This window comes from Piliocolobus tephrosceles, chromosome 6 (genome assembly GCF_002776525.5).
Source record: "Piliocolobus tephrosceles isolate RC106 chromosome 6, ASM277652v3, whole genome shotgun sequence".
NCBI lineage: Eukaryota > Metazoa > Chordata > Mammalia > Primates > Cercopithecidae > Piliocolobus > Piliocolobus tephrosceles.
The window spans coordinates 83,708,130-83,726,512 of record NC_045439.1 but is presented as its reverse complement, the minus strand read 5'-3'; the positions used below and the strand labels follow the sequence as shown (position 1 = coordinate 83,726,512).

Here is an 18,383-nt window from a genome sequence, read left to right as displayed (position 1 = left end):
CTGCCCTGGTCCCGGCCCTCGGTGAAACTGTGCACCAGCTGTTTGGTGTCTGTCAGCTGCCAGATGAGGTTAAGCTGTGCCAGGCTAAAGCCAGGCTCAGGGGAGAAGGAGCAGCGCAGGGTGGCATCGGTGCCCACCAGTGCCACCACAGGGTCCTCAGGGACCTGGACCTCCAGGGCTCCTGGGGGCAGGGGAAGTGGGGGACATAAAAGGGGGACTGAGGATGGGTGGGAACTCTCTGGGCCTCCCTAGTCCCCCTCCTTGTCCCGCTAAACCCAGGCTCTATCCACCCCTCCTTTTAGGCCTGAGACCCAAAGTAATTTATTGTCTCAGGGCCTCATTCAGTCAAGAATATAGTGAGCACCTGCAGGTGTCAAGCATAAGAGTCAGAAATGCAACAGAGAGCAACACTAAGGTCACACACCCACAGAAGTTACATTTTAATGGGAGAGAGGGACAAACGGGCACACAGATTCTCATCAGCATGTGACTAAGGTATGTGAAGAAAAGAAGCCAGCAGGTTAGCAAGTGAAGCAACAGCTTTTCAAAAATCTGGCAGGTACTTTACACCTGCCTGCGCCATGTGCATTTCCCCATGAGCGTAATTTTATAAACTGGGGAGTCCAAAACCGTATCCACCAAAAATGTCAATAGTGGTTTTCTCTGGAGGAGAGAGAATCACAAGTGCTTTTTTTTCCCCTTTTCCTAAAGAAACACGATTTGTTTTTATACAAGAGAGAACACCTGTACCTTTAAATACAGTGGTGAGGCACGTGATCTTTAAAGCGATTAAGCTGAAATTTACAAGGAACGAAAAAGAGCTGACATACAGAAAACCCCGTAGAGGAAACAGCCGGTGGAAGGCCCTGAGGCAAGACTGGCCTTGCTGTGTGAAAGTATCAGGGAGTGTCCCGTGTGGCAGATGCATCTGATGGGAGGGCATGTCCCACCCAGACCAAAGATGACTTGGAGAAACCAGTGAGGAATCTAAGTTTTTCTATGAGTAACGGGAATCACTGGGGAGTGTTTTAATCATGCATAATCTGAGTAGCAATGCTTAAAAGTCACTCTAGCTCCTCTGTGGAGACTGGACTGTGGCAGGGCAGAGGGGAAGCCAGTTAGGGGCTATTTCAGCCATCCCTGTAAGAGGTGCGGGTGGTGTGGCTTCAAAGGGTGGCAGTAGAGAGGAAGAGAGGGGAGCAGATTCAAAGTTAATTTAGGAGGGAGAATCAACAGGACTTGCTGACGAGTTAGAAGGGGAAAAGGCCCGGTGCAGGAGGCTGAGGCAGGTGGATCATCTGAGGTCAGGAGTTCAAGACCAGCCTGGCAGATATGGTGAAACCCCGTCTCTACTAAAAAATACAAAAAATTAGCCAAGTGTGGCAGTGCACACCTGTAATCCCAGCTACTCGGGAGGCTGAGGCAGGAGAATTGCTTGAACCCGGGAGGTGGAGGTTGCAGTGAGCTAAGATCACACCACTACTGCACTCCATCCTCGGCAACAGAGCAAGACCCCATCTCAAAAAAAAAAAAAAAAAAAAAAGAAAAAAAAAAAAAAGAACAAAGGGGGGGGGGGGGGGGGGAAGAGGGGGAGGAGGGGGGGGAAAAGGGGGAGCATGGAGAGGAGGAGGAAAGCTGGAACAGGCATCCCAGCTGTCCAGAGTCAACTCCACTTTCAGAGACAGGGCCAGGTCATGTCCAGAGCCAGAGCCTCCAGCAAAAAGCCCCTGGGCAGGGTCCTTGATCCCATCCCTGCCCTCTATCCTGTGGAGTTACCCCGCAGCCTCCCCACCCAGTCACCTCTGTCTTCATACTAGCTCTTCTTCTAGAGCCCTGGATAGTTAGGCAGGGGTCCTGATAGCCTTTCTTTTGGGGAAGCGAGACCCCCACCCTGGCACTACCATTCTTGGGTAATGGTTAGATTGTGTGCTTCGAGCACTAGTAAAACAGGCACACTCAAAATGTGTGAAGATCAGCCTTGAAACAACGCCAATTGAATACAGCACTCGTTAAAGGTTTCCTGCATTTAGAAAAATAACATTGACTTTATGGTTATTATTTTTATTGTGGATCATACTCAGTATCATAAGCTTCGCAGTACCTAGAGATCTCTAAAGTTTTTGTTTTTTTTTTTTTTTTTGAGACCAAGTCTTGCTCTGTCGCCCAGGCTGGAGTGCAGTGGCGCCATCTTGGCTCGCTGCAAGCTCCGCCTCCTGGGTTCACGCCATTCTCCTGCCTCAGCCTCCTGAGTAGCTGGGACTACAGGCACCCGCCACCGCGCCCGGCTAATTTTTTTGTATTTTTAGTAGAGACGGGGTTTCGCCGTGGTCTCGACCTCCTGACCTCGTGATCCGCCCGCCTCCGCCTCCCAAAGTGCTGGGATTACAGGCGTGAGCCACCGCGCCCGGCTGAGATCTCTAAAGTTCTTAAGCCAGCCTTGGATCTCTTGCTGAAACCCCTGGTGCCCCAGGCCAGTTCTCATGCCCTGTCAGTCGGACCAGAGTGTCCCTTGGAGGGGACATTTGGGGGAATGAAACCTGGTAAGTCACCCAGACAAAACCCTTTCTTGCTCTAGAGAAATCAGAGCAGCCATGGGTAGAGACAGGCACCACTTCTTTACGGCCACAAGATGGCGCCAGACACTCAGCTTCGTCTTCCCCACAGAGGACGCTGTCTCAGAGCAGAGATGCTGATGAGAATTTGAAATGCGGTCAGGATATTATTAAAATAGCTATTATTATTGAGTGCACTGTGTGGGGAGAGTCACATCGTTTATTCTACACAGTTATTGGGCACCTACTATGCAGCAGCCGCCCTGGCCCTGGGATGGACCCTGCTCTTTGAACAGGGAGGAAGCAAGAAAATGCCAGGTGGGGGCGAATCTAGGCAGAATAATGCAGGGAGGCCAGGGATCGGGAGGGAGGAGCGGCAGTGTGCTATTTTATACAAGGGAGCCAGGAGAGCCTTGAGAGGAGGTGACACTAAGCAAAGACCTCAACAAAATATGGGATCCTGTCATACAGACGTTTAGGGGCAGAAAGTTCCAGGCAGAGGAAAAAGCGAGTGGAAAGGTCCTGGGAGGGGGCACACACAGTGTATTCAAGAAACAACACGATCACGTTTAGCACTCATGTTCCCATTTTACAGACAAGGAAATGGAGGCTAAGAACAGTAAAGTGAGTTGCCTACTGGATCCCACAGGTGGAAGTAAGGTATGGCCCTGCTAGCCAGAGCTGGCTTGGCAGGACCCCTGATAGGCGTGGGCACCCCCTCCCCAACTGCCACAATCACTGTCCCTCCCCTCCAGTCCCCATGCTGCTACCCTCACCTGTGAGGCAGAACCACAGTGCTCCCAGGGCTGCACCCACGTGCACACCCATGCCAGGGCTGCCCCGCCGATGCAGCATCTTCCTGTGAGACAGCTGACAGCTGGGCTCCCGGTGGTGGAAGGCTGCCCCTGCCTGGGAGGAAGAGGATGCAAGGCCTTTGTCTCCAAAGGTTCTCCCCAGACCGTCTCTCGCCTCATCTCTCCTGGACCAGAGTGGGGAAGGCTGCAACTGCCCACTGGGAGGTCTTCATTCCCATACCCCACAGGGCCCCCTGCTGAGATGCTTGGCAGGGAGTCCCTGGGGAGGCTTGACAGGGAAGATGGGGCAGGGGGCAGCTGGGACCCTTTCAGCTAAGATGTATCCAGATATAAGGAAGAAGAGGCAAGGCAGCAGGTGAAGGCAAGGTTGGCTTGCTCTGGGGCTAGGATGTGTGCAGATTAATTTGGCAGTAGCTGGTAGGGCAGAGCAGGAGCTCCTGTCGGGGCCAGACTTAGAGATGGGCTGACAGGTGTGAACTGTATCCTAAAGGCAGCTGGGAGCCACTGAAGCTTCCTGAATACGGGAAATACATGGTCAGAGCTGAGCTTCATGAAAATTAATCTGATAGCACCTCCACCTCACATCTGATGCGAGGGTGTGTTTCAGCCAGATCAAGCAGGGCTTTGAGAGACTAGTGAGGAATTTAGTTTTTTCTATGAGTAATGGGAATCACTGGGGAGCGTTTTAATCACGCATAATCTAGGTAACAATGCTTAAAACTCACTCTAGCTCCTCGGCACAGACTGGATTGTATCAGGGCAAGGGACAGGCCAGTTAAGAGGCTATTTCAGGCTGAGTGTGTTGGCTTATGCCTGTAATCCCAGCACTTTGGGAGGCTGAGGCAGGCGGATCACTTGAAGTCAGGAGTTTGTGACCAGTCTGAACATGGTGAAACCCCATCTCTACTAAAAATACAAATAATTAGCTGGGTATGGTGGTGGGCACCTGTAATCCCAGCTGTTTGGGAGGGTGAGGCAGGAGAATCGCTTGAACCCAGGAGGCAGAGGTTGCAGTGAGCCGAGATTGCGCCACGGCACTCCAGACTGGGTGACAGAGTGAGAGTCAATCTCAAAAAATAAAAATAAAAAAAAGAGGCTATTATAGCCATCCCTGTAGGAAGGGATAGTAGTGGAATAAATGAGGGGGCAGACAGAAGAGACAAAGCATGTCTGGGTAAAAGTGACAGCATTTGAGGACTTGGGTAGAGAGAAAGAGCAGTCAGGCTGGCTGTGGTTTCGAGTCTCAGTGACAGGGTGGAGCATTCACTGAGGCAGAGAAAATGGAAGGGTTCAGTATAGCTTGTGTGAAGTCAGCAGTATTTGCAAAGAAGCTTCTAGGACAGAGTTTTAGGAGGCGACTAGGTGTCGCCTCCTAATGCAGAGAGAGAACATTTGATAGCTTAATATATCTGTATTGAGTGACCAAGACAGATCAGAAGTGGAAGAGGCGAGGAATGGGGATGACCCCAAGGCTGGAGTCAGGACTGAGTAAGAGGCAGGTCTGTGGCTGCAGGTCAGGCCTGAGCTAGGGATGGGAAGAGCGGACATCCCTAAGTCCAGCCCTGCTCCCAATCCCAGCCACCCTCCAGGCTGCACACACCTCTTCCCTGAGTCTGACAGCTGCTGCCTAAACATTCGTGCCGTGTCCTGATCAAGCCACAGCTATGTCAACCAATACTGATCAACAAGAATAGAAATGATTTCACGTCCTCCTAACACCCTGGGAGATAGGCTGTACCACTTGGTCCTATTTTTGCAGGACTTTAAAAAATCAAAGCCCATGGCCGGGTGCTGTGGCTCACGCCTGTAATCCCAGCACTTTGGGAGGCTGAGGTGGGCAGATCACGAGGTCAGGAGTTTGAGACCAGCCTGACCAACACGGTGAAACCTCATGTCTACTAAAAATATAAAAATTAGCTGGGCGTGGTGGCGTAGGCCTGTAATCCCAGCTACTCAGGAGGCTGAGGCAAAAGAACTGCTTGAACCCAGGAGGCAGAGGTTGTACTGAGCGGAGATCGCACCACTGCACTCTAGCCTGGCAATAGAGCAAGACTCCATCTCAAAAAAATAAATAAATAAATAAAGCCCAGATAAGTGACTTTGTTAATGTCAAATAATTTGCCAGTCAGCACAGCTGAAAAGAGTCCAATTCTGCTACACCTTTCCGCCCTTCCGCAGAGCAAACCTCATTAACAGCTGCTAGCCTCAATTCCATCCCAGGCGCCCAGCCTCAATCCTTCCAGTCCCAGCCAGGCACACCCGCCCCCCACCACCCTCCACTCCTACACACACACACCCCCAGCAGCTGGGCCGAGGGAGTCCCTCAGCCAAACCATGTGCATCCTGGCCAGCCCCCCTTCTCTCCCAGCTGTCTACAGTGGGGAAGCCCTGAGCAGCCACTTCCTTTCCAGACGCTTCCGGCCTCAAAGCCTTGCCGCCTGCTGAGTCAGCAGTCTTCCCGGGCTCCATTCATAAAGCACCTTTGGCAGGCACCACATCCTGCCCTACAAGGGCCACCCTGAGGCCCACAGGAAGATCCAGCCGGCAGCTGCCTGCACAACCTGCCCACCCCCTGCGGGAAACACCAGGGCTAAGGATGAATGGACGCCCAGATTCCACATCTCCCTTCCTCTCTTTACCCCCAGACAGAACCAAGGCCTGTGGGTTCTTCCTGGACCACCTCCCTCACTCTCCACACTGCTTCTCAAGCTTCCGTCTCCCACCCTGACCCAGCACCCTCCTCACTGGCCCTGCTTGCTCCTCTCTTTCCCTGCCAGCCCCATTCTCTAAGGTGCCTTCTCTTAGGACCTAAGACAGGAATCTGCTCATGTCCCTCCCCTCTCAAGAACCTCCCATGGCTCCCCATTCACTACAGAAGTCAGACCCCATTCCTCTGCCTGGCACTCAAGACCCTTCGTATAACTGTCTCCTTCATATATCAGGCTAATTCCTGCTACTCTGGGCAGGTGCAGGGAGCAGAGGGCACCTCCCCTGATCGGACCTACCCAGGCTCTCCCAGGGCCAAGCTGCCCCTTCCCTCCAGAGGGAAGATGAGGAACTTCCAGGGCTGGGCCTGGACTTGCTCCCTCTCATTGCTTTGCTAGACTCTGGATCCTGGAAACCTGCCCTGGAGAGAAGGAGTTTGACAGCCCAGAAGCAAAGAGACCAGAGGAGTCCACGGCACCCAGAGACCCCTATCCTGACAGCTGGGCCTGAAGGAGCTGAAGACAGGAGACAAAGACAGAGCTCAGAAAGGAAGTGCTCCTGGATAATGAGAGAGTGGCCTGGGAACACAGAGCTGGGCATCCCAGAACCCAGAGCCACGTGCAGCCACGCAGGCCTCATGCTGCCTGTGTACCCCATCCCCACAACAATGTTTTCCACAAAGGGGAATCTCATCCCCAGCCAGGACCTGCCCTGGAGTCAGCATGTGCCACCCCTCCACGTCAGTCACCCGCCAGCACCCACTCCTGCTCCTCCTCCTTCCTGCTCTATACCAAAACCACAGAGCACCTTGGGCTTTCACAGAGCAGCAGGAGCGAGCGCTCAGGCTGTCCTCAGCCTAAGGTACAGCAAGGGCATCCAACCCTGCAGAAGCAGGGCCATAGGGAGGCTCCCAAGAGATGACCCAAAAGATGTGCCCTCAGAAAGCTACAACAACAAATCCAGACTGCACCTGGGCTCGGGGCCAAAATGCCCTGGGCCTGGGGATGCCCAAGAGGGTCTCCTTGCCCCCACCATAATCACCCACATCACTCCACTTCCTCCTAACCTCCTACTTCCTCCCAGTCCCCGCAGGGGCTCCTTGGGCAATGCTTCCCACAAAGACGACAAAAAGGGTCAGAGAGACACAGAGTTCTGAAAATGTCAGACAAGTCCCTGGATCCAGCTATGCCTGAAGCAAGCTGCAGACCTAGACTGCCCAGATATTTGAGCCTACCATTTTTTTCCTTAAAACAGTTTGAGCTAAGTTTCTATTGTCTGCAACTGAAGGAGTCCTTGAATCTACATGTATTCATATCTTTAGTAATTCATTTCTCTACTTACGGAGTTCCTGGTAGGGAAGTACTAGTGGCAGAGATGACTAAGCTACGCATCTGTCCTCAAGGAGCAGATTCTAATAGGGAAGAGGGACATGTGGGTAGATCACTGCAGTTCGGTATAGTATACTATTTATGATATAGTCAGGGTGACTTGGAGGCACCTCAAAGGCATAACCCCAAAGGTGATCCCTGAAAAGTCATGAGCAGCTCCCCAGGTAGCCACACTGGGAAAGGTAGCCTTTTCCTGAACTCCAGAGACCCCTCCTCCTGACACTGCCTGTCTGCCTCTCAGCCAGATCTCCTTGGAATTCTAGAAAATGAGCCCAGAGTTTGGGGTTCTGGTCCCAGCTCTGACACTTTGTTATGCAATCTTAACTAGGCGACTTCTCTTCTCTGAGCTCAGTGTTCCTACCTATAAAAGAAAAGCTTTGTGGATTCTGGTGGAACTTGATCAGTATTTGACACTTTCAGGGACTATATCCTTAAGGTTTAGCCAATTCACAGCCACGCAGTTCACACTTAAAATGCACAAAGTGACTGTGGCAGAAATTGCTAGTTGTTATCCACTTACACCCATTTTCTCCCTTTTATTTTTAAGAGACAGGGTCCCGCTCTGTCACCCAGGCTAGAGCAGTACCATCATAGTTCAGTGGTGCAATCAGAACCCACTGCACCCTTGAACTCCCGGGCTCAAGTGATCCTCCTGCCTCAGCCTCCCAAGCAGCAGGGACTACAGGTGCTGCCACCACACCCAGCTCTCCCCGTCTTCCATAGCATTTTTAGTTAGGCACAGGGCCACTCAGCTAACGACTGTAGATCCCAGCCTTACTTGCAGCTGAGTGTGGCCATGTAATATGTACACTGGTGTGTACAACTTCTGGATCATGCCCTTAAAGAGAGAAGCACGCCCTCGCCTCCCTTGCCCCTCCCCCTTCCCACTGGCTGGAACACAGATTGGTGTGTGTGGCGATCGTACTGCCAAAGGCAATATACCCTGAGGACGGCAGAGCAGCAGGCAGAAGAACCCTGAGGGACTGTAGTATCAGCCCTGGATATACCCATATGGTCACATGGATGAGAAATAAACATCTCTTCCAGCATAAGTCACTGCTATTTTGAGTCTTTCTTATAGCATCTGAACTAACGAAGGAGGCATCCCACCCTTGCTTTCTCCTTCTCTTCCCCCTCTCCCTACCCCATGAGCATTGCCACTGCTTAGAGCCACAAAAGGAAACCACATCTAAAATAGGTATCTCAAAACACAAACAGGAGACTGTCTCATCAGAGTCACTGAGTGATGCATGAGCCCAGCTTTGGACAAATGTCAAGGGTAGAAGTGACCAGGCTTGGGGACTATTTGTATTGAGGGACGGGCTGGAGGTGTGAAGGGGGCACTGAAGGCTTGAGCAATGGGCAAACATGGACACCCATAACAAGATGGGGAGACCTGGAAATGAAGCATGTGGAGGGGGGAGATCAGCTCCTAGTGAGCTCGAGCTATGGATCATCCACACCAAAATGTCCTACAGACTCCCAGACACACCCAGCTGCAGCTCAGAACAGAAGGACAGGGCAGTCATTCATGCAATGGTGGTGACAGAGCCAAAGGTGGGGTCACTGAGGAGATGATGCCATGAGAACAAGTTCTGGGGAAACTGCAGAAATTAATGGTCAAGTATCAGAACAGGGCACCTCTCTCTGCCCCCCCCCCCCCCGCCTCCCCACATACACACAATCTGTTTGCCTTCCCCTGTGAGGGGCACCCATGGCCTCCATGGGCTATCCACTTGCTTCTGGACAGAGTTCATCGATGAGAAGCTCTACCTTACACTGAGCCCAAATTTATCTGCCAATACAGCCCACAACAGTCCTCATCTGACCCCTTGGACCACACAGAACAAGTCTGCCCCTTTCCTTATCACAGCCCTGCACATATTTGATCTTCCTTGACGAAGTCACCATTGAGCGGCCATGTCACACTATTCACCAAAATAACCCAAAATAACCGACTATCAAATCTGCAGCCAACCATGAGAAGTCACTCACACTCATTGCTGCTAATCCACACCTCTGCCAACCTCTTCTGATGGCGTTGAGAATGGGGTGGAGCTTTATGTGATATTTCATTTGTTACTATTCCATTTCACCCAGTTAAACTGAGTCCATTCCTCCAACTGCCACAACATTTTTTTCACTGTCGTAAAATATATGTAACATGAAGTTGGCCATTTTATCCAGGTTTAAGTGTGTAAGTTGGCAGCATTAACTATATTTACAATGCTGTGTAGCCCTGTCGTGATCTTTTGAAGTACTCTTTTGACCGTTCCTGGTGCATAGACAATGCTCGATAATTTGTTGGTGGATTAAAAAAAGAATGAATGAATAACATCTGAAAAGGTTACTCTCCTCTCTCTGTTTGTGTTTGGGTGTCATCAAGGTCCTCAGAGAGAGGACAGGAATAGGAAAGCCCACAGCACCATCTGTCCCTGGATCAATGTCCACCCACCATTCAGTACACTGGGGTGAGGAGTGTGCCTACCTGTGCTGCTACCCAGCTCCCATCTACCCATCTCATCCCCAGGGCTGTCATGAGAAGCTTCACTGCGGCCAGGTGCGGTAGTTCCACGCCTGTAATCCCAGCACTTTGGGAGGCCGAGACAGGTGGATAACGAGGTCAACAGATCGAGACCATCCTGGCTAACACAGTGAAATCTCGTCTCTACTAAAAATACAAAAAAATTAGCCAGGTGTGGTGGCTAGCTATTCGGGAGGCTGAGGCAGGAGAATGGTGTGAACCCAGGAGGCAGAGGTTGCAGTGAGCCGAGATCGCACCATTGCACTCCAGCCTGGACGACAGAGCGAGACTCTGTCTCAAAAAAAAAACTGCTTCTGGCTGGGGACCAATAAAATAGAGAAGAAAAAGAAAAGAAGTGCATTTGCAAAACCCCAGTGAAGCCATGCAAGTGCCTACTAGTGGGCTCTTCTTCAAGTGCTCACTTGCTCATTGGTTCCAGAAGAGGAGATGTCCACAGCATATTCTGGGAAGATGGGACTCCAGGAGAGGCTGAGACTCCGGAGAGAAAGCAAGGGAGGTAGTGAGGGAGGTAGATGAGGAATCTGGATTGAATCTGTGCACAGCAGGAAACTGTGGAATACTGCGACCCACATCTCCAACCCTCTTCTACCCTAGACTGGCCTGAAATATCCCTGACAGCTTCTCAAAGATACTCCAGCTTCTCAAAGATCTCCAAGTTTACCCTATACCAGGACAGGCAATCCCAGGGGCAAGACAAATCCAATTAAAACAGATGAGCACCTCCCAACTTGGCCTAAACTTCAATTCCTTCTTAGCATCTTCTGCTCCTTGTTTCCTTGACAAAGAGGCAAATTCAATGCTGAGCAGATTATCTGTCCTTGGTAGCTAGTCTTAACAGTTATTTCGCTCCATGTCCTTTATTCTACAGTGCCCTTCTCTTGGTCTATGCTGGCCCCTTCTGGTAGCAAGGCTCCACACTCCTGCAGGGAGCCCAGTCCACGCTGTACTGGTGGAGCTGTCCTCCCAGCTAAGGGCCTGAGCATGTTATAAGACCTGGCTCATTGTAACCTGCCCCTACTCAGTGATTAGTTGGAGAATGAGCTGTAAGCCAAGCCACACCCAGTCAGAGACTTCCCCAGAGCCTTGCTGCAGCAGCCATCAAAAAAGTCTCTTTCTTGCTGAGATTGCTAAGAAGGATACGGTCTGGGACTGTTAGCAATAAATCTATCTGCTACCAACAATCTAAAGAATTGATCCAAACAAATGAACAGAGGCAGAGATGGAAGCTAGAAGGATACAGAGCCCTAAAACCATCATTTAAGCCCTGAAGCAAGCTGCACACATAGACTGCCTAGGTACTTGAACCAGTCTTTTTTTTTTTTTTTTCTTAAATGTGCTTGAGCTAGTTTTCTATTATCTGTAACTGAAGGACTCCTCAAATGTGTCTGCTATATCTTCCCTATCTCCGTTTCTCTCCACCCCTGCTTCTCTTCCTGGTCTTCTAAGTCACCATCATCTCTTGCCTGGATAACTATAGAAGCCTCTTCACCAGTCTGTTTACCTTTTCTAGTTCCCCCACCCAATTTTGTTCTCCAATCTATACTCTATACAACAGCCAGAATAATTGCTATTAATATAAAAACATAAGTCATATTATGTCAGTGCCTTCAATAGTTAATCCTAGGGCTGTTCACTTTCTTTGTGATAAGATCTCAGCTCCTCCATAGCCTACAGAGCCCCATCTGCCCTGGCCCTGCCCACCTGCCCAGCCTCACCTCTTTCTACTTGCCCCTCACCACAGTGGGCTGCTTCCAGTTTCTACAACATAGGACTCCCTTTCCTGCCTCACAGAGTTGCTGCAAACACAGTTCCTTCTTCCTAGATGACGTGGGTGCTATGATTTGAATGTCTCCTTTAAAACTCATGTTGAAATTTAATTGCCACTGTAACAGTATTAAGAGGTGGGGCCTGTAAGAAGTGAAGAGATTAATGCTGTTATCACAGGAAAAGTGGGTTCCTGATAAAAGAATAAGTGCTGCCCCCATACTGTCCCACACGCTCACATGCCCTTCCACAATAGGATAATGCAGCAAGAAGGCCCTCACCAGATGCCAGCACCATGCTCTTGGACTTCCCAGTCTCCAGAACTACAAGTCAAATAAACTTTTTTCTTTATGTATTACCCAGGCTGTGGTATTCTGTTATAGCAGTAAAACATGGACTAAGATAAAAGGTAACACCTCCATATTCTAAGGGTCACCTTGACAGAAAAGCCAGGTAAGAGATCTGCCACTCTAAGGAGCCTGTTACTCATTGCACCCAATCTGTTTTCTTCATGATATACGGGAACCTCCCTAAGAAGGAACCACATCTGCTTTATTTAACTATTACATCCTTAATTCTAGCAATGGCTTGGCATATAATGGGTTCTCAATGCACTATTCAATGAGTGAATGAAAGAATGCATGTGTGTTTAGACAGAGAGATGGATGGATATATGGATGGATGGACGTTTGTATATGGGGAAAGGATTTGGATGCCTGAGAGTGAATGCAACTCTGATGTGTGGGAATAAGGGTGAGAGTTTGCTACTGTTTTCTACTTGATGCACTTCTCTGTTTTTAACTATAGATATGTAAATTCTTGTGGAAATTAACAAAAGAAAAAAGGAAAACAGCAACAAGAGAGATATACTGGACTTTAGACCAGGCTCTATCACTCACTTGCCAGGCTTCCTAGGGCAAACCCCCTTGCCTTTCTGGGTCTTCATCTCATCAATCAGCAAAGGGCCCTGACCACCATCCCATGCTGTGACCATATCACATGCTGGGCTGGTGTAATTGCAAGAAGCTTCATGGAAGAAGTTAGCGCTAGTGTTTAGGAAGATGACTTTGGAGTTGGAGAGACAGGTTGAAATCCAGACTCTGTCACTTCCTAATAATGAAACTTTATGAAAATATCCTCTCTGGGCCTCAGTTTGCTCATCTGTAAAATGGGGATTATAAACCTTACCCTCATAGGATGATTATAGGACTCAATGAGGAAAATTATCAAAACTGACTTAGTTAATACTAGGTGCTCTATAAATGGGCAGCAGCCTCAGAAAATACATGGGAGGGTCCCTAGAGTTCCCTGGCAACAGCCTCCCTGTTTTCTGATAATCTGAGTTTTTCCTGATAATCTGAGTCAGTCTGGGCTTCTTGTGTTCAAGGATATCCACTGGGCACCACTCCCCAGTCCCGTGATCCCATCCAAGAGCAGGAATCAGTTCTTCCTCTCCAAGTTATTTCTGTGTGAGTCAGGACAGTAGTATGTCATCAGGGCTGGCTAAGGTCTCCCTGGAACTAGAAGCATGTGCTGGGGCTGCAAAACTGACCTATACATGCATGTGGAAATGTGTATACACACACACACACTCATACACACGCACTGTAGGCACAGAGCCCTGAAAAAAGTGAAAGCTACATTGCGCCCAGAGGAGGTCCAGTCAAAAGAAGGGATGGCAACAAGGGGAACAGGGAGAGGAAGGAAAGGGATGAGAGCACACAAGACCACATCAGAGGGCAGACACTGGCAGGCCCAGAGCACACACATCTGCATTCACTCAATATCTGCTGAGTCCTACTAGGTGCCCACCTAAACATACCCAGAAATCCTGTCCTTTCCCAAAACCTTTCCAGACTGCACTCACGGAAGGGAGCATTTTCTCCAGATGTGATCTGCCTAAATGCCTCCTTGCCTCCAAATTCCTTTCGTTTCTACCCTGAAAGAGGCTCAGTCTAGCAGAACAACTCTGCCAACCCCTCTCCATCTAAGCGCCAGACCCCTCTGGGAGTGTAGCAGTCTCCACCAGACCTCAGAGCTAGAAGGCCTCTTATGGTACATCTGGTCCAGTGCCTATCTCCAGGCCCATTGTACAGATGGAAATCTGAACCCAGAGAGTGGTGGCCGGCTGCCCAAGGACCCACACTCAATCATCAGCCACCAGCAGAGGTGACTAAGAGCCAGCTGACCCTCCTCTCTTCCTCACTTGTTGAATGGAATCATCAGGCTGCCTTGCCTGCCCAGGGTACAGCATGAGCTCAGAAGCAGGCAGCCTTGGGTTTAAATCCTGACACTGATGCCTTGCTGAACACATGACCAAGTTTAAATGACTTAACCTATTTGAGACCCAATTCCAAATCTCTAAAATGGGGGTAACAATCCCTACCCCACAGGGTTGCTGTGAGAATAAAACAATAGAGAGAGAGGACTTAGGAAGGTGCCCAGTACCAAAACTGCAGTAATAGTTATTATTATTGCTGTTAATATTGCCGCAAGTATGGAGACAAGGTCTCTAGATGAGGCCTCTGCACTGAGCCAACACTTTGCGCCTACCCCACTCTCCCTGGCCAAGACCTCCTCCGTCAGGCCACACATCTGGGTCTCTGGGACCTTACTCCTTCTGTGTCCCCACTTTTTACCTACAGCCCCACCACTGCCCCAGCTCCAAAGTAGCAAATGCACAACCTGACTCCAACTCTGGCTCTGACTCATTCTAGTAGTTCTCGGCCCCTTCCTCTTCGCAGATGTCCGGTCACAGCTCCAAGTACCATGGGCTCCTACCTTTCTGCTGCCATATCCCTTAGCACAGAGCATTCTCACAAGGACACATTCCAAAGTCTCCCACAAGGGAGCCCCAGTTCCTAGGAGCCTGTATTGCCTCTGGGGTAACCTAGGACCCCTGTCTTCCGGAGACAGTATCTCTCCCTGCTCCAAGGCTCCCAGCAAGAAATGCTTCTCACTCCACTTCCTGCAGATTATGCTCCCTATGCCTAGCGAAGGTCAAATTTCCAATGGCATAAGGTGTGTGGAGCAGGCATTCATTCTCTGGACCACAAAGAGAAAGAAAGGAAGAAAGGACGCAGCTGGCTGGGAGCACTGGTCAGAACTGGAGGGTGGAGGAGGGACTACTGGAAGCCCCAGCATGATGAAGGCCAGGGCTCTGGAAGAGAAGAACTCTCAGCAAAAGCCCTGACTATGCTGTGAAGACCACTAGTCACTGGGTCACCCAGGTCAGGCATGCCCTTTCTCTGGTTCCCAAGATGAGTCTTCCCTGGCTTACTACGGAGACCCTTGGCACATCTTGCCAGGCTCCAGAAAGAGAGGTAAAATCTGTGCCTACCTCCAGAGCAGCAGAAAAAGCTAGTTCTGGAAGGAGACAACAGCCCAGCTCCACCATTTGCCGGCTGTGTGTCTTTGGGCATGTGACTTGCCCTTTCTGGGGCTCAGTTTCCCCAACTGTACAACGGTGTTAATGATACCCTACCTCATAGGATTACTATGAGGATTACATGAGATAATGTCTATTTAGCTTCCAGTACAACCCTACCCACTCCCAAACCTGAAAACCCAATGCTCTTATCTGGCACACCGCAGGGGCGGCAAAACTGGGGGTGGCAGGCAAGGGTTGCATAACTGTACATGTGGCCCCCTTCCAGGTGTGGGGTCCATTCTGAGCCAACAAGATCAAAGGCAATTTCTCAAAAATCATGTGGACCAGTCCTCACCACTCTCCCCATCCCCCAGGCCCTGGGTGTGCCCTCCCCCTTTTGCTGGTGGACTTCCCTACCACTCCTGCCCTGGGGATGTGGGAAAAGGACAATGAGAAGTCGACACCCACTCAGAGGATAAGCTTACATCATCCTCCTTGCCATTTTTCCTCTTTCCCTGACCCTATGACTCAGATGCACAGCTTAACAACCCCCATGTGGTCATAATCTCAGAGGCTGGTTGGATTTGGTCATTTTTCTGCACAGACCCCAAACCCTATATGTGCAGCCAAGTACCATCCAGCCACTTGTTCTACAACACTTTCTAGGAGTCTCTTTAGGTGCTGTGGAATTCCAACTCGTGGCTCTCTTATCACACTGCATCTCTGACTCCAAACAGCATTGTCAGGCTCCGTGTCAAACTCAAATCCTACTCCAAAGAATGAAGATGTACTCCTCCAGGGAAGGCCAAAGTTTAAGGATGGAGGAATTCCCACAGGAAGGTTCAGAAGTCAACCTAATAAGGACACAGACATCCCAGAGGACTACTTTGAAAGGACCACACTTCTATAACTGTCCTTTGCATAAATATTAAAGCACCCAACCCAGCTGTCAGGTATCTGAACATGAGACATTCAGCCAGCCTACCATCGGGTAGGAAAATGTACTCACCCAAAATATTCCCAAGAAATGAGCCACTTCATACCCTACAGCCCCATAGCCCTCCACCCCGCCCTGCACTCAGATCAGTCCAACCCATCGGACAGGTTTAGACTTTCAGTTCAAGTTTAAACTTCAATTCCCCTCAGCCTCAAGCTGTCCCACCTATTTGCAGGCCCCCACACTACTAGGAAGGCAGCACAGCATCAGATTTCCTTGGGACTTCTGGGAGGCCAGAGGGAACTAGAGGAGGCCACACTAAATAAAGAACGCCCTTAAAGACAAAGCAACTTCATTACTTTCTAATATAGAAACTAACTGCTAAAGACATGCTTATAAGAAAAGGACCTGGGGCTTTAATGAAGAGATGAGACTCATTTACAATTATCCACATCCAATTTGAAGGTAAATCGTTTTTCTAAATTAAGACAAATAACAGCCCCCCCACCCTGCCACACACACACACACACACACACACAATCTTTTTTGCTTTACTATTTGCTTAATGTTTTCCCTCAGTGATAGATCCCATATCTGAGTCATTCATCACGCTTTTCTCATTAGGGCAGGTTTGGCTTAGAAATAAATCCCCTGCCTTAGGCTGCCAAACTTGCCAATTCGCTAGCTAAACGGTCGCAGGGAGGGCCCTGGGCGCTGGGATTCAATCCCCTCCCTTCTAGTGTGCCCCCACTCGGGGTCCCCACCTCCCTCCACAGTCGCCCGCATCTCCTCTCCATCCCACCTCACCCCCCACCTCCCTGAGGCTTCCCAAGCCCAAACTGCCCATCCCAGTTCCCTCCCCACCCCCAACACCTACTCACCCCGTGGCCCCTGCCAGCCGTCTCTACCTGTCCTTCCCGGAATCTAACCCCTCATGCTGCCCACGGCTGCCTGTAGACGTGCACCAGTCGCCCACACCTTCGCCCTGCTGGGCCCCGCAGAGTGGACCCGCCTAACCACTCGCCCTCCCTCCCCGCCGCTCCCCTCCCGGAGCTGGGCGTTTTCCTCCGCAGGACCCGAGAGACCCCGCTAACCTCCGAGCCCCGGCCGGCGGCTTCGTTAAGCTTCAACACCGGACAGATCTGCCCCCATGCCCGCTCCAGACCCGGGGCCTCCAAAAGCGCATTCACCCACCCGGCCCGGTCCGCAGCTTCCGGGGTCGGCAGGTCCGACGGCGCCCGGGCCCCTCTCTGGCCGAGGGAAGTGGGGCGGGATAGGATCCAGGCGCCCCCAGCTCTCCGCGGGCCCCACAGCCCAGGGCAGGAGCGGCGCCCGCGGTTCCCCGGACTCCTGTGCGCGGGGGACCGCCCGGACCCGGGGGAGGGCAGGTGAGCCGGAGCCCGGAGGGAAGACGCCCCGGCTCAGCTCCTGCAGCCCAGCGCGGGAACTTGCGGACCTCCGCAGGCTCTGGGCCCGGCCCGCAGCAGACAAAGGCCGCCCCACCCCGCGCCGCCCGCGCCACGCCAGCACTCACCGCGCCGCGCCGACTCTGAGACTCGGGGACGCGGCCCAGCCTAGCTCAGTCGCCGCCGCAGCAGCGAGGCCTGGCCCGAATAGGGCCGGGGACGGCCCGGGGAGTCCGAGGGGCGGGCCGGGCCGGGCCGGAGAATCCGCCTGGGGCCCGGAAAGGCGGCTCCGGTGCGTCCCCGAGGCCGGATTGGCCCCGCGGCGGCGGCTGCGGACAGAGGCCTGAGCCAGCCCGCTGGGCAGAGCACACGGCCTGGCCCCCGCCCCGCCCCGCCCCCAGGCCTGACCCTGGCGGGGAAAACCCTCGGCTCCGGGAGCAGGGCGCTGCCCATCCCCCACCCAGTTCCCACACTTGCAAGAGCTGAATCTTCCTTTCTGCGAGAGGGGACAGGCGACTGACTGGTCATCGACTGGCGGCGGAACAGCGCTGGAATCCTGCTGTCTGACCCCAGTCCTGGGTTCTTCCTCCACACCATGCTGGCACCACAGCCCAGAAAGGGTTAACTCGACTGCGAGGAATTAAGAGCTGCAGGGAGCTCTCTATAAATACAGTGTCGTGGGCGCCTGAGCCAACCGCAGGACAATTTTCCACTGAGCTGGTTTTCCTCTTTTCCTTCCACCCACGGCCATCCGACGAGCCCTGCCCCCAGCCCCACCCCAGACTGCTGGCCGGACTTGGCTCCAACAGGCCTGACACCTAGTGGTCTTGGGCTCTGTCCTAACAGGGCCCCGCTCCAGCCTAGGAGGAGATGGGGGTCGGGCCTGTCCAGATTTTGCCG

At 51.7% G+C, this 18,383-nt stretch overlaps 1 protein-coding gene across 1 annotated transcript in view; it reads right to left on the bottom strand.

Annotated features, from left to right (window-relative positions):
• Nucleotides 1-17,861, bottom strand: part of CD276 (CD276 molecule) — a 28,200-nt gene extending 10,339 nt beyond the window's left edge. Inside the window, 3 exon segments of the mRNA XM_026447953.1 lie at nucleotides 1-181; nucleotides 3,329-3,461; nucleotides 17,612-17,861. The exon segment at nucleotides 1-181 is cut by the window's left edge and continues 404 nt beyond it. Coding sequence (XP_026303738.1) covers nucleotides 1-181; nucleotides 3,329-3,407 — 260 coding nt within the window. The 5' untranslated portion in view covers nucleotides 3,408-3,461; nucleotides 17,612-17,861.
• Between the last annotated feature and the right edge of the window lie 522 nt (nucleotides 17,862-18,383).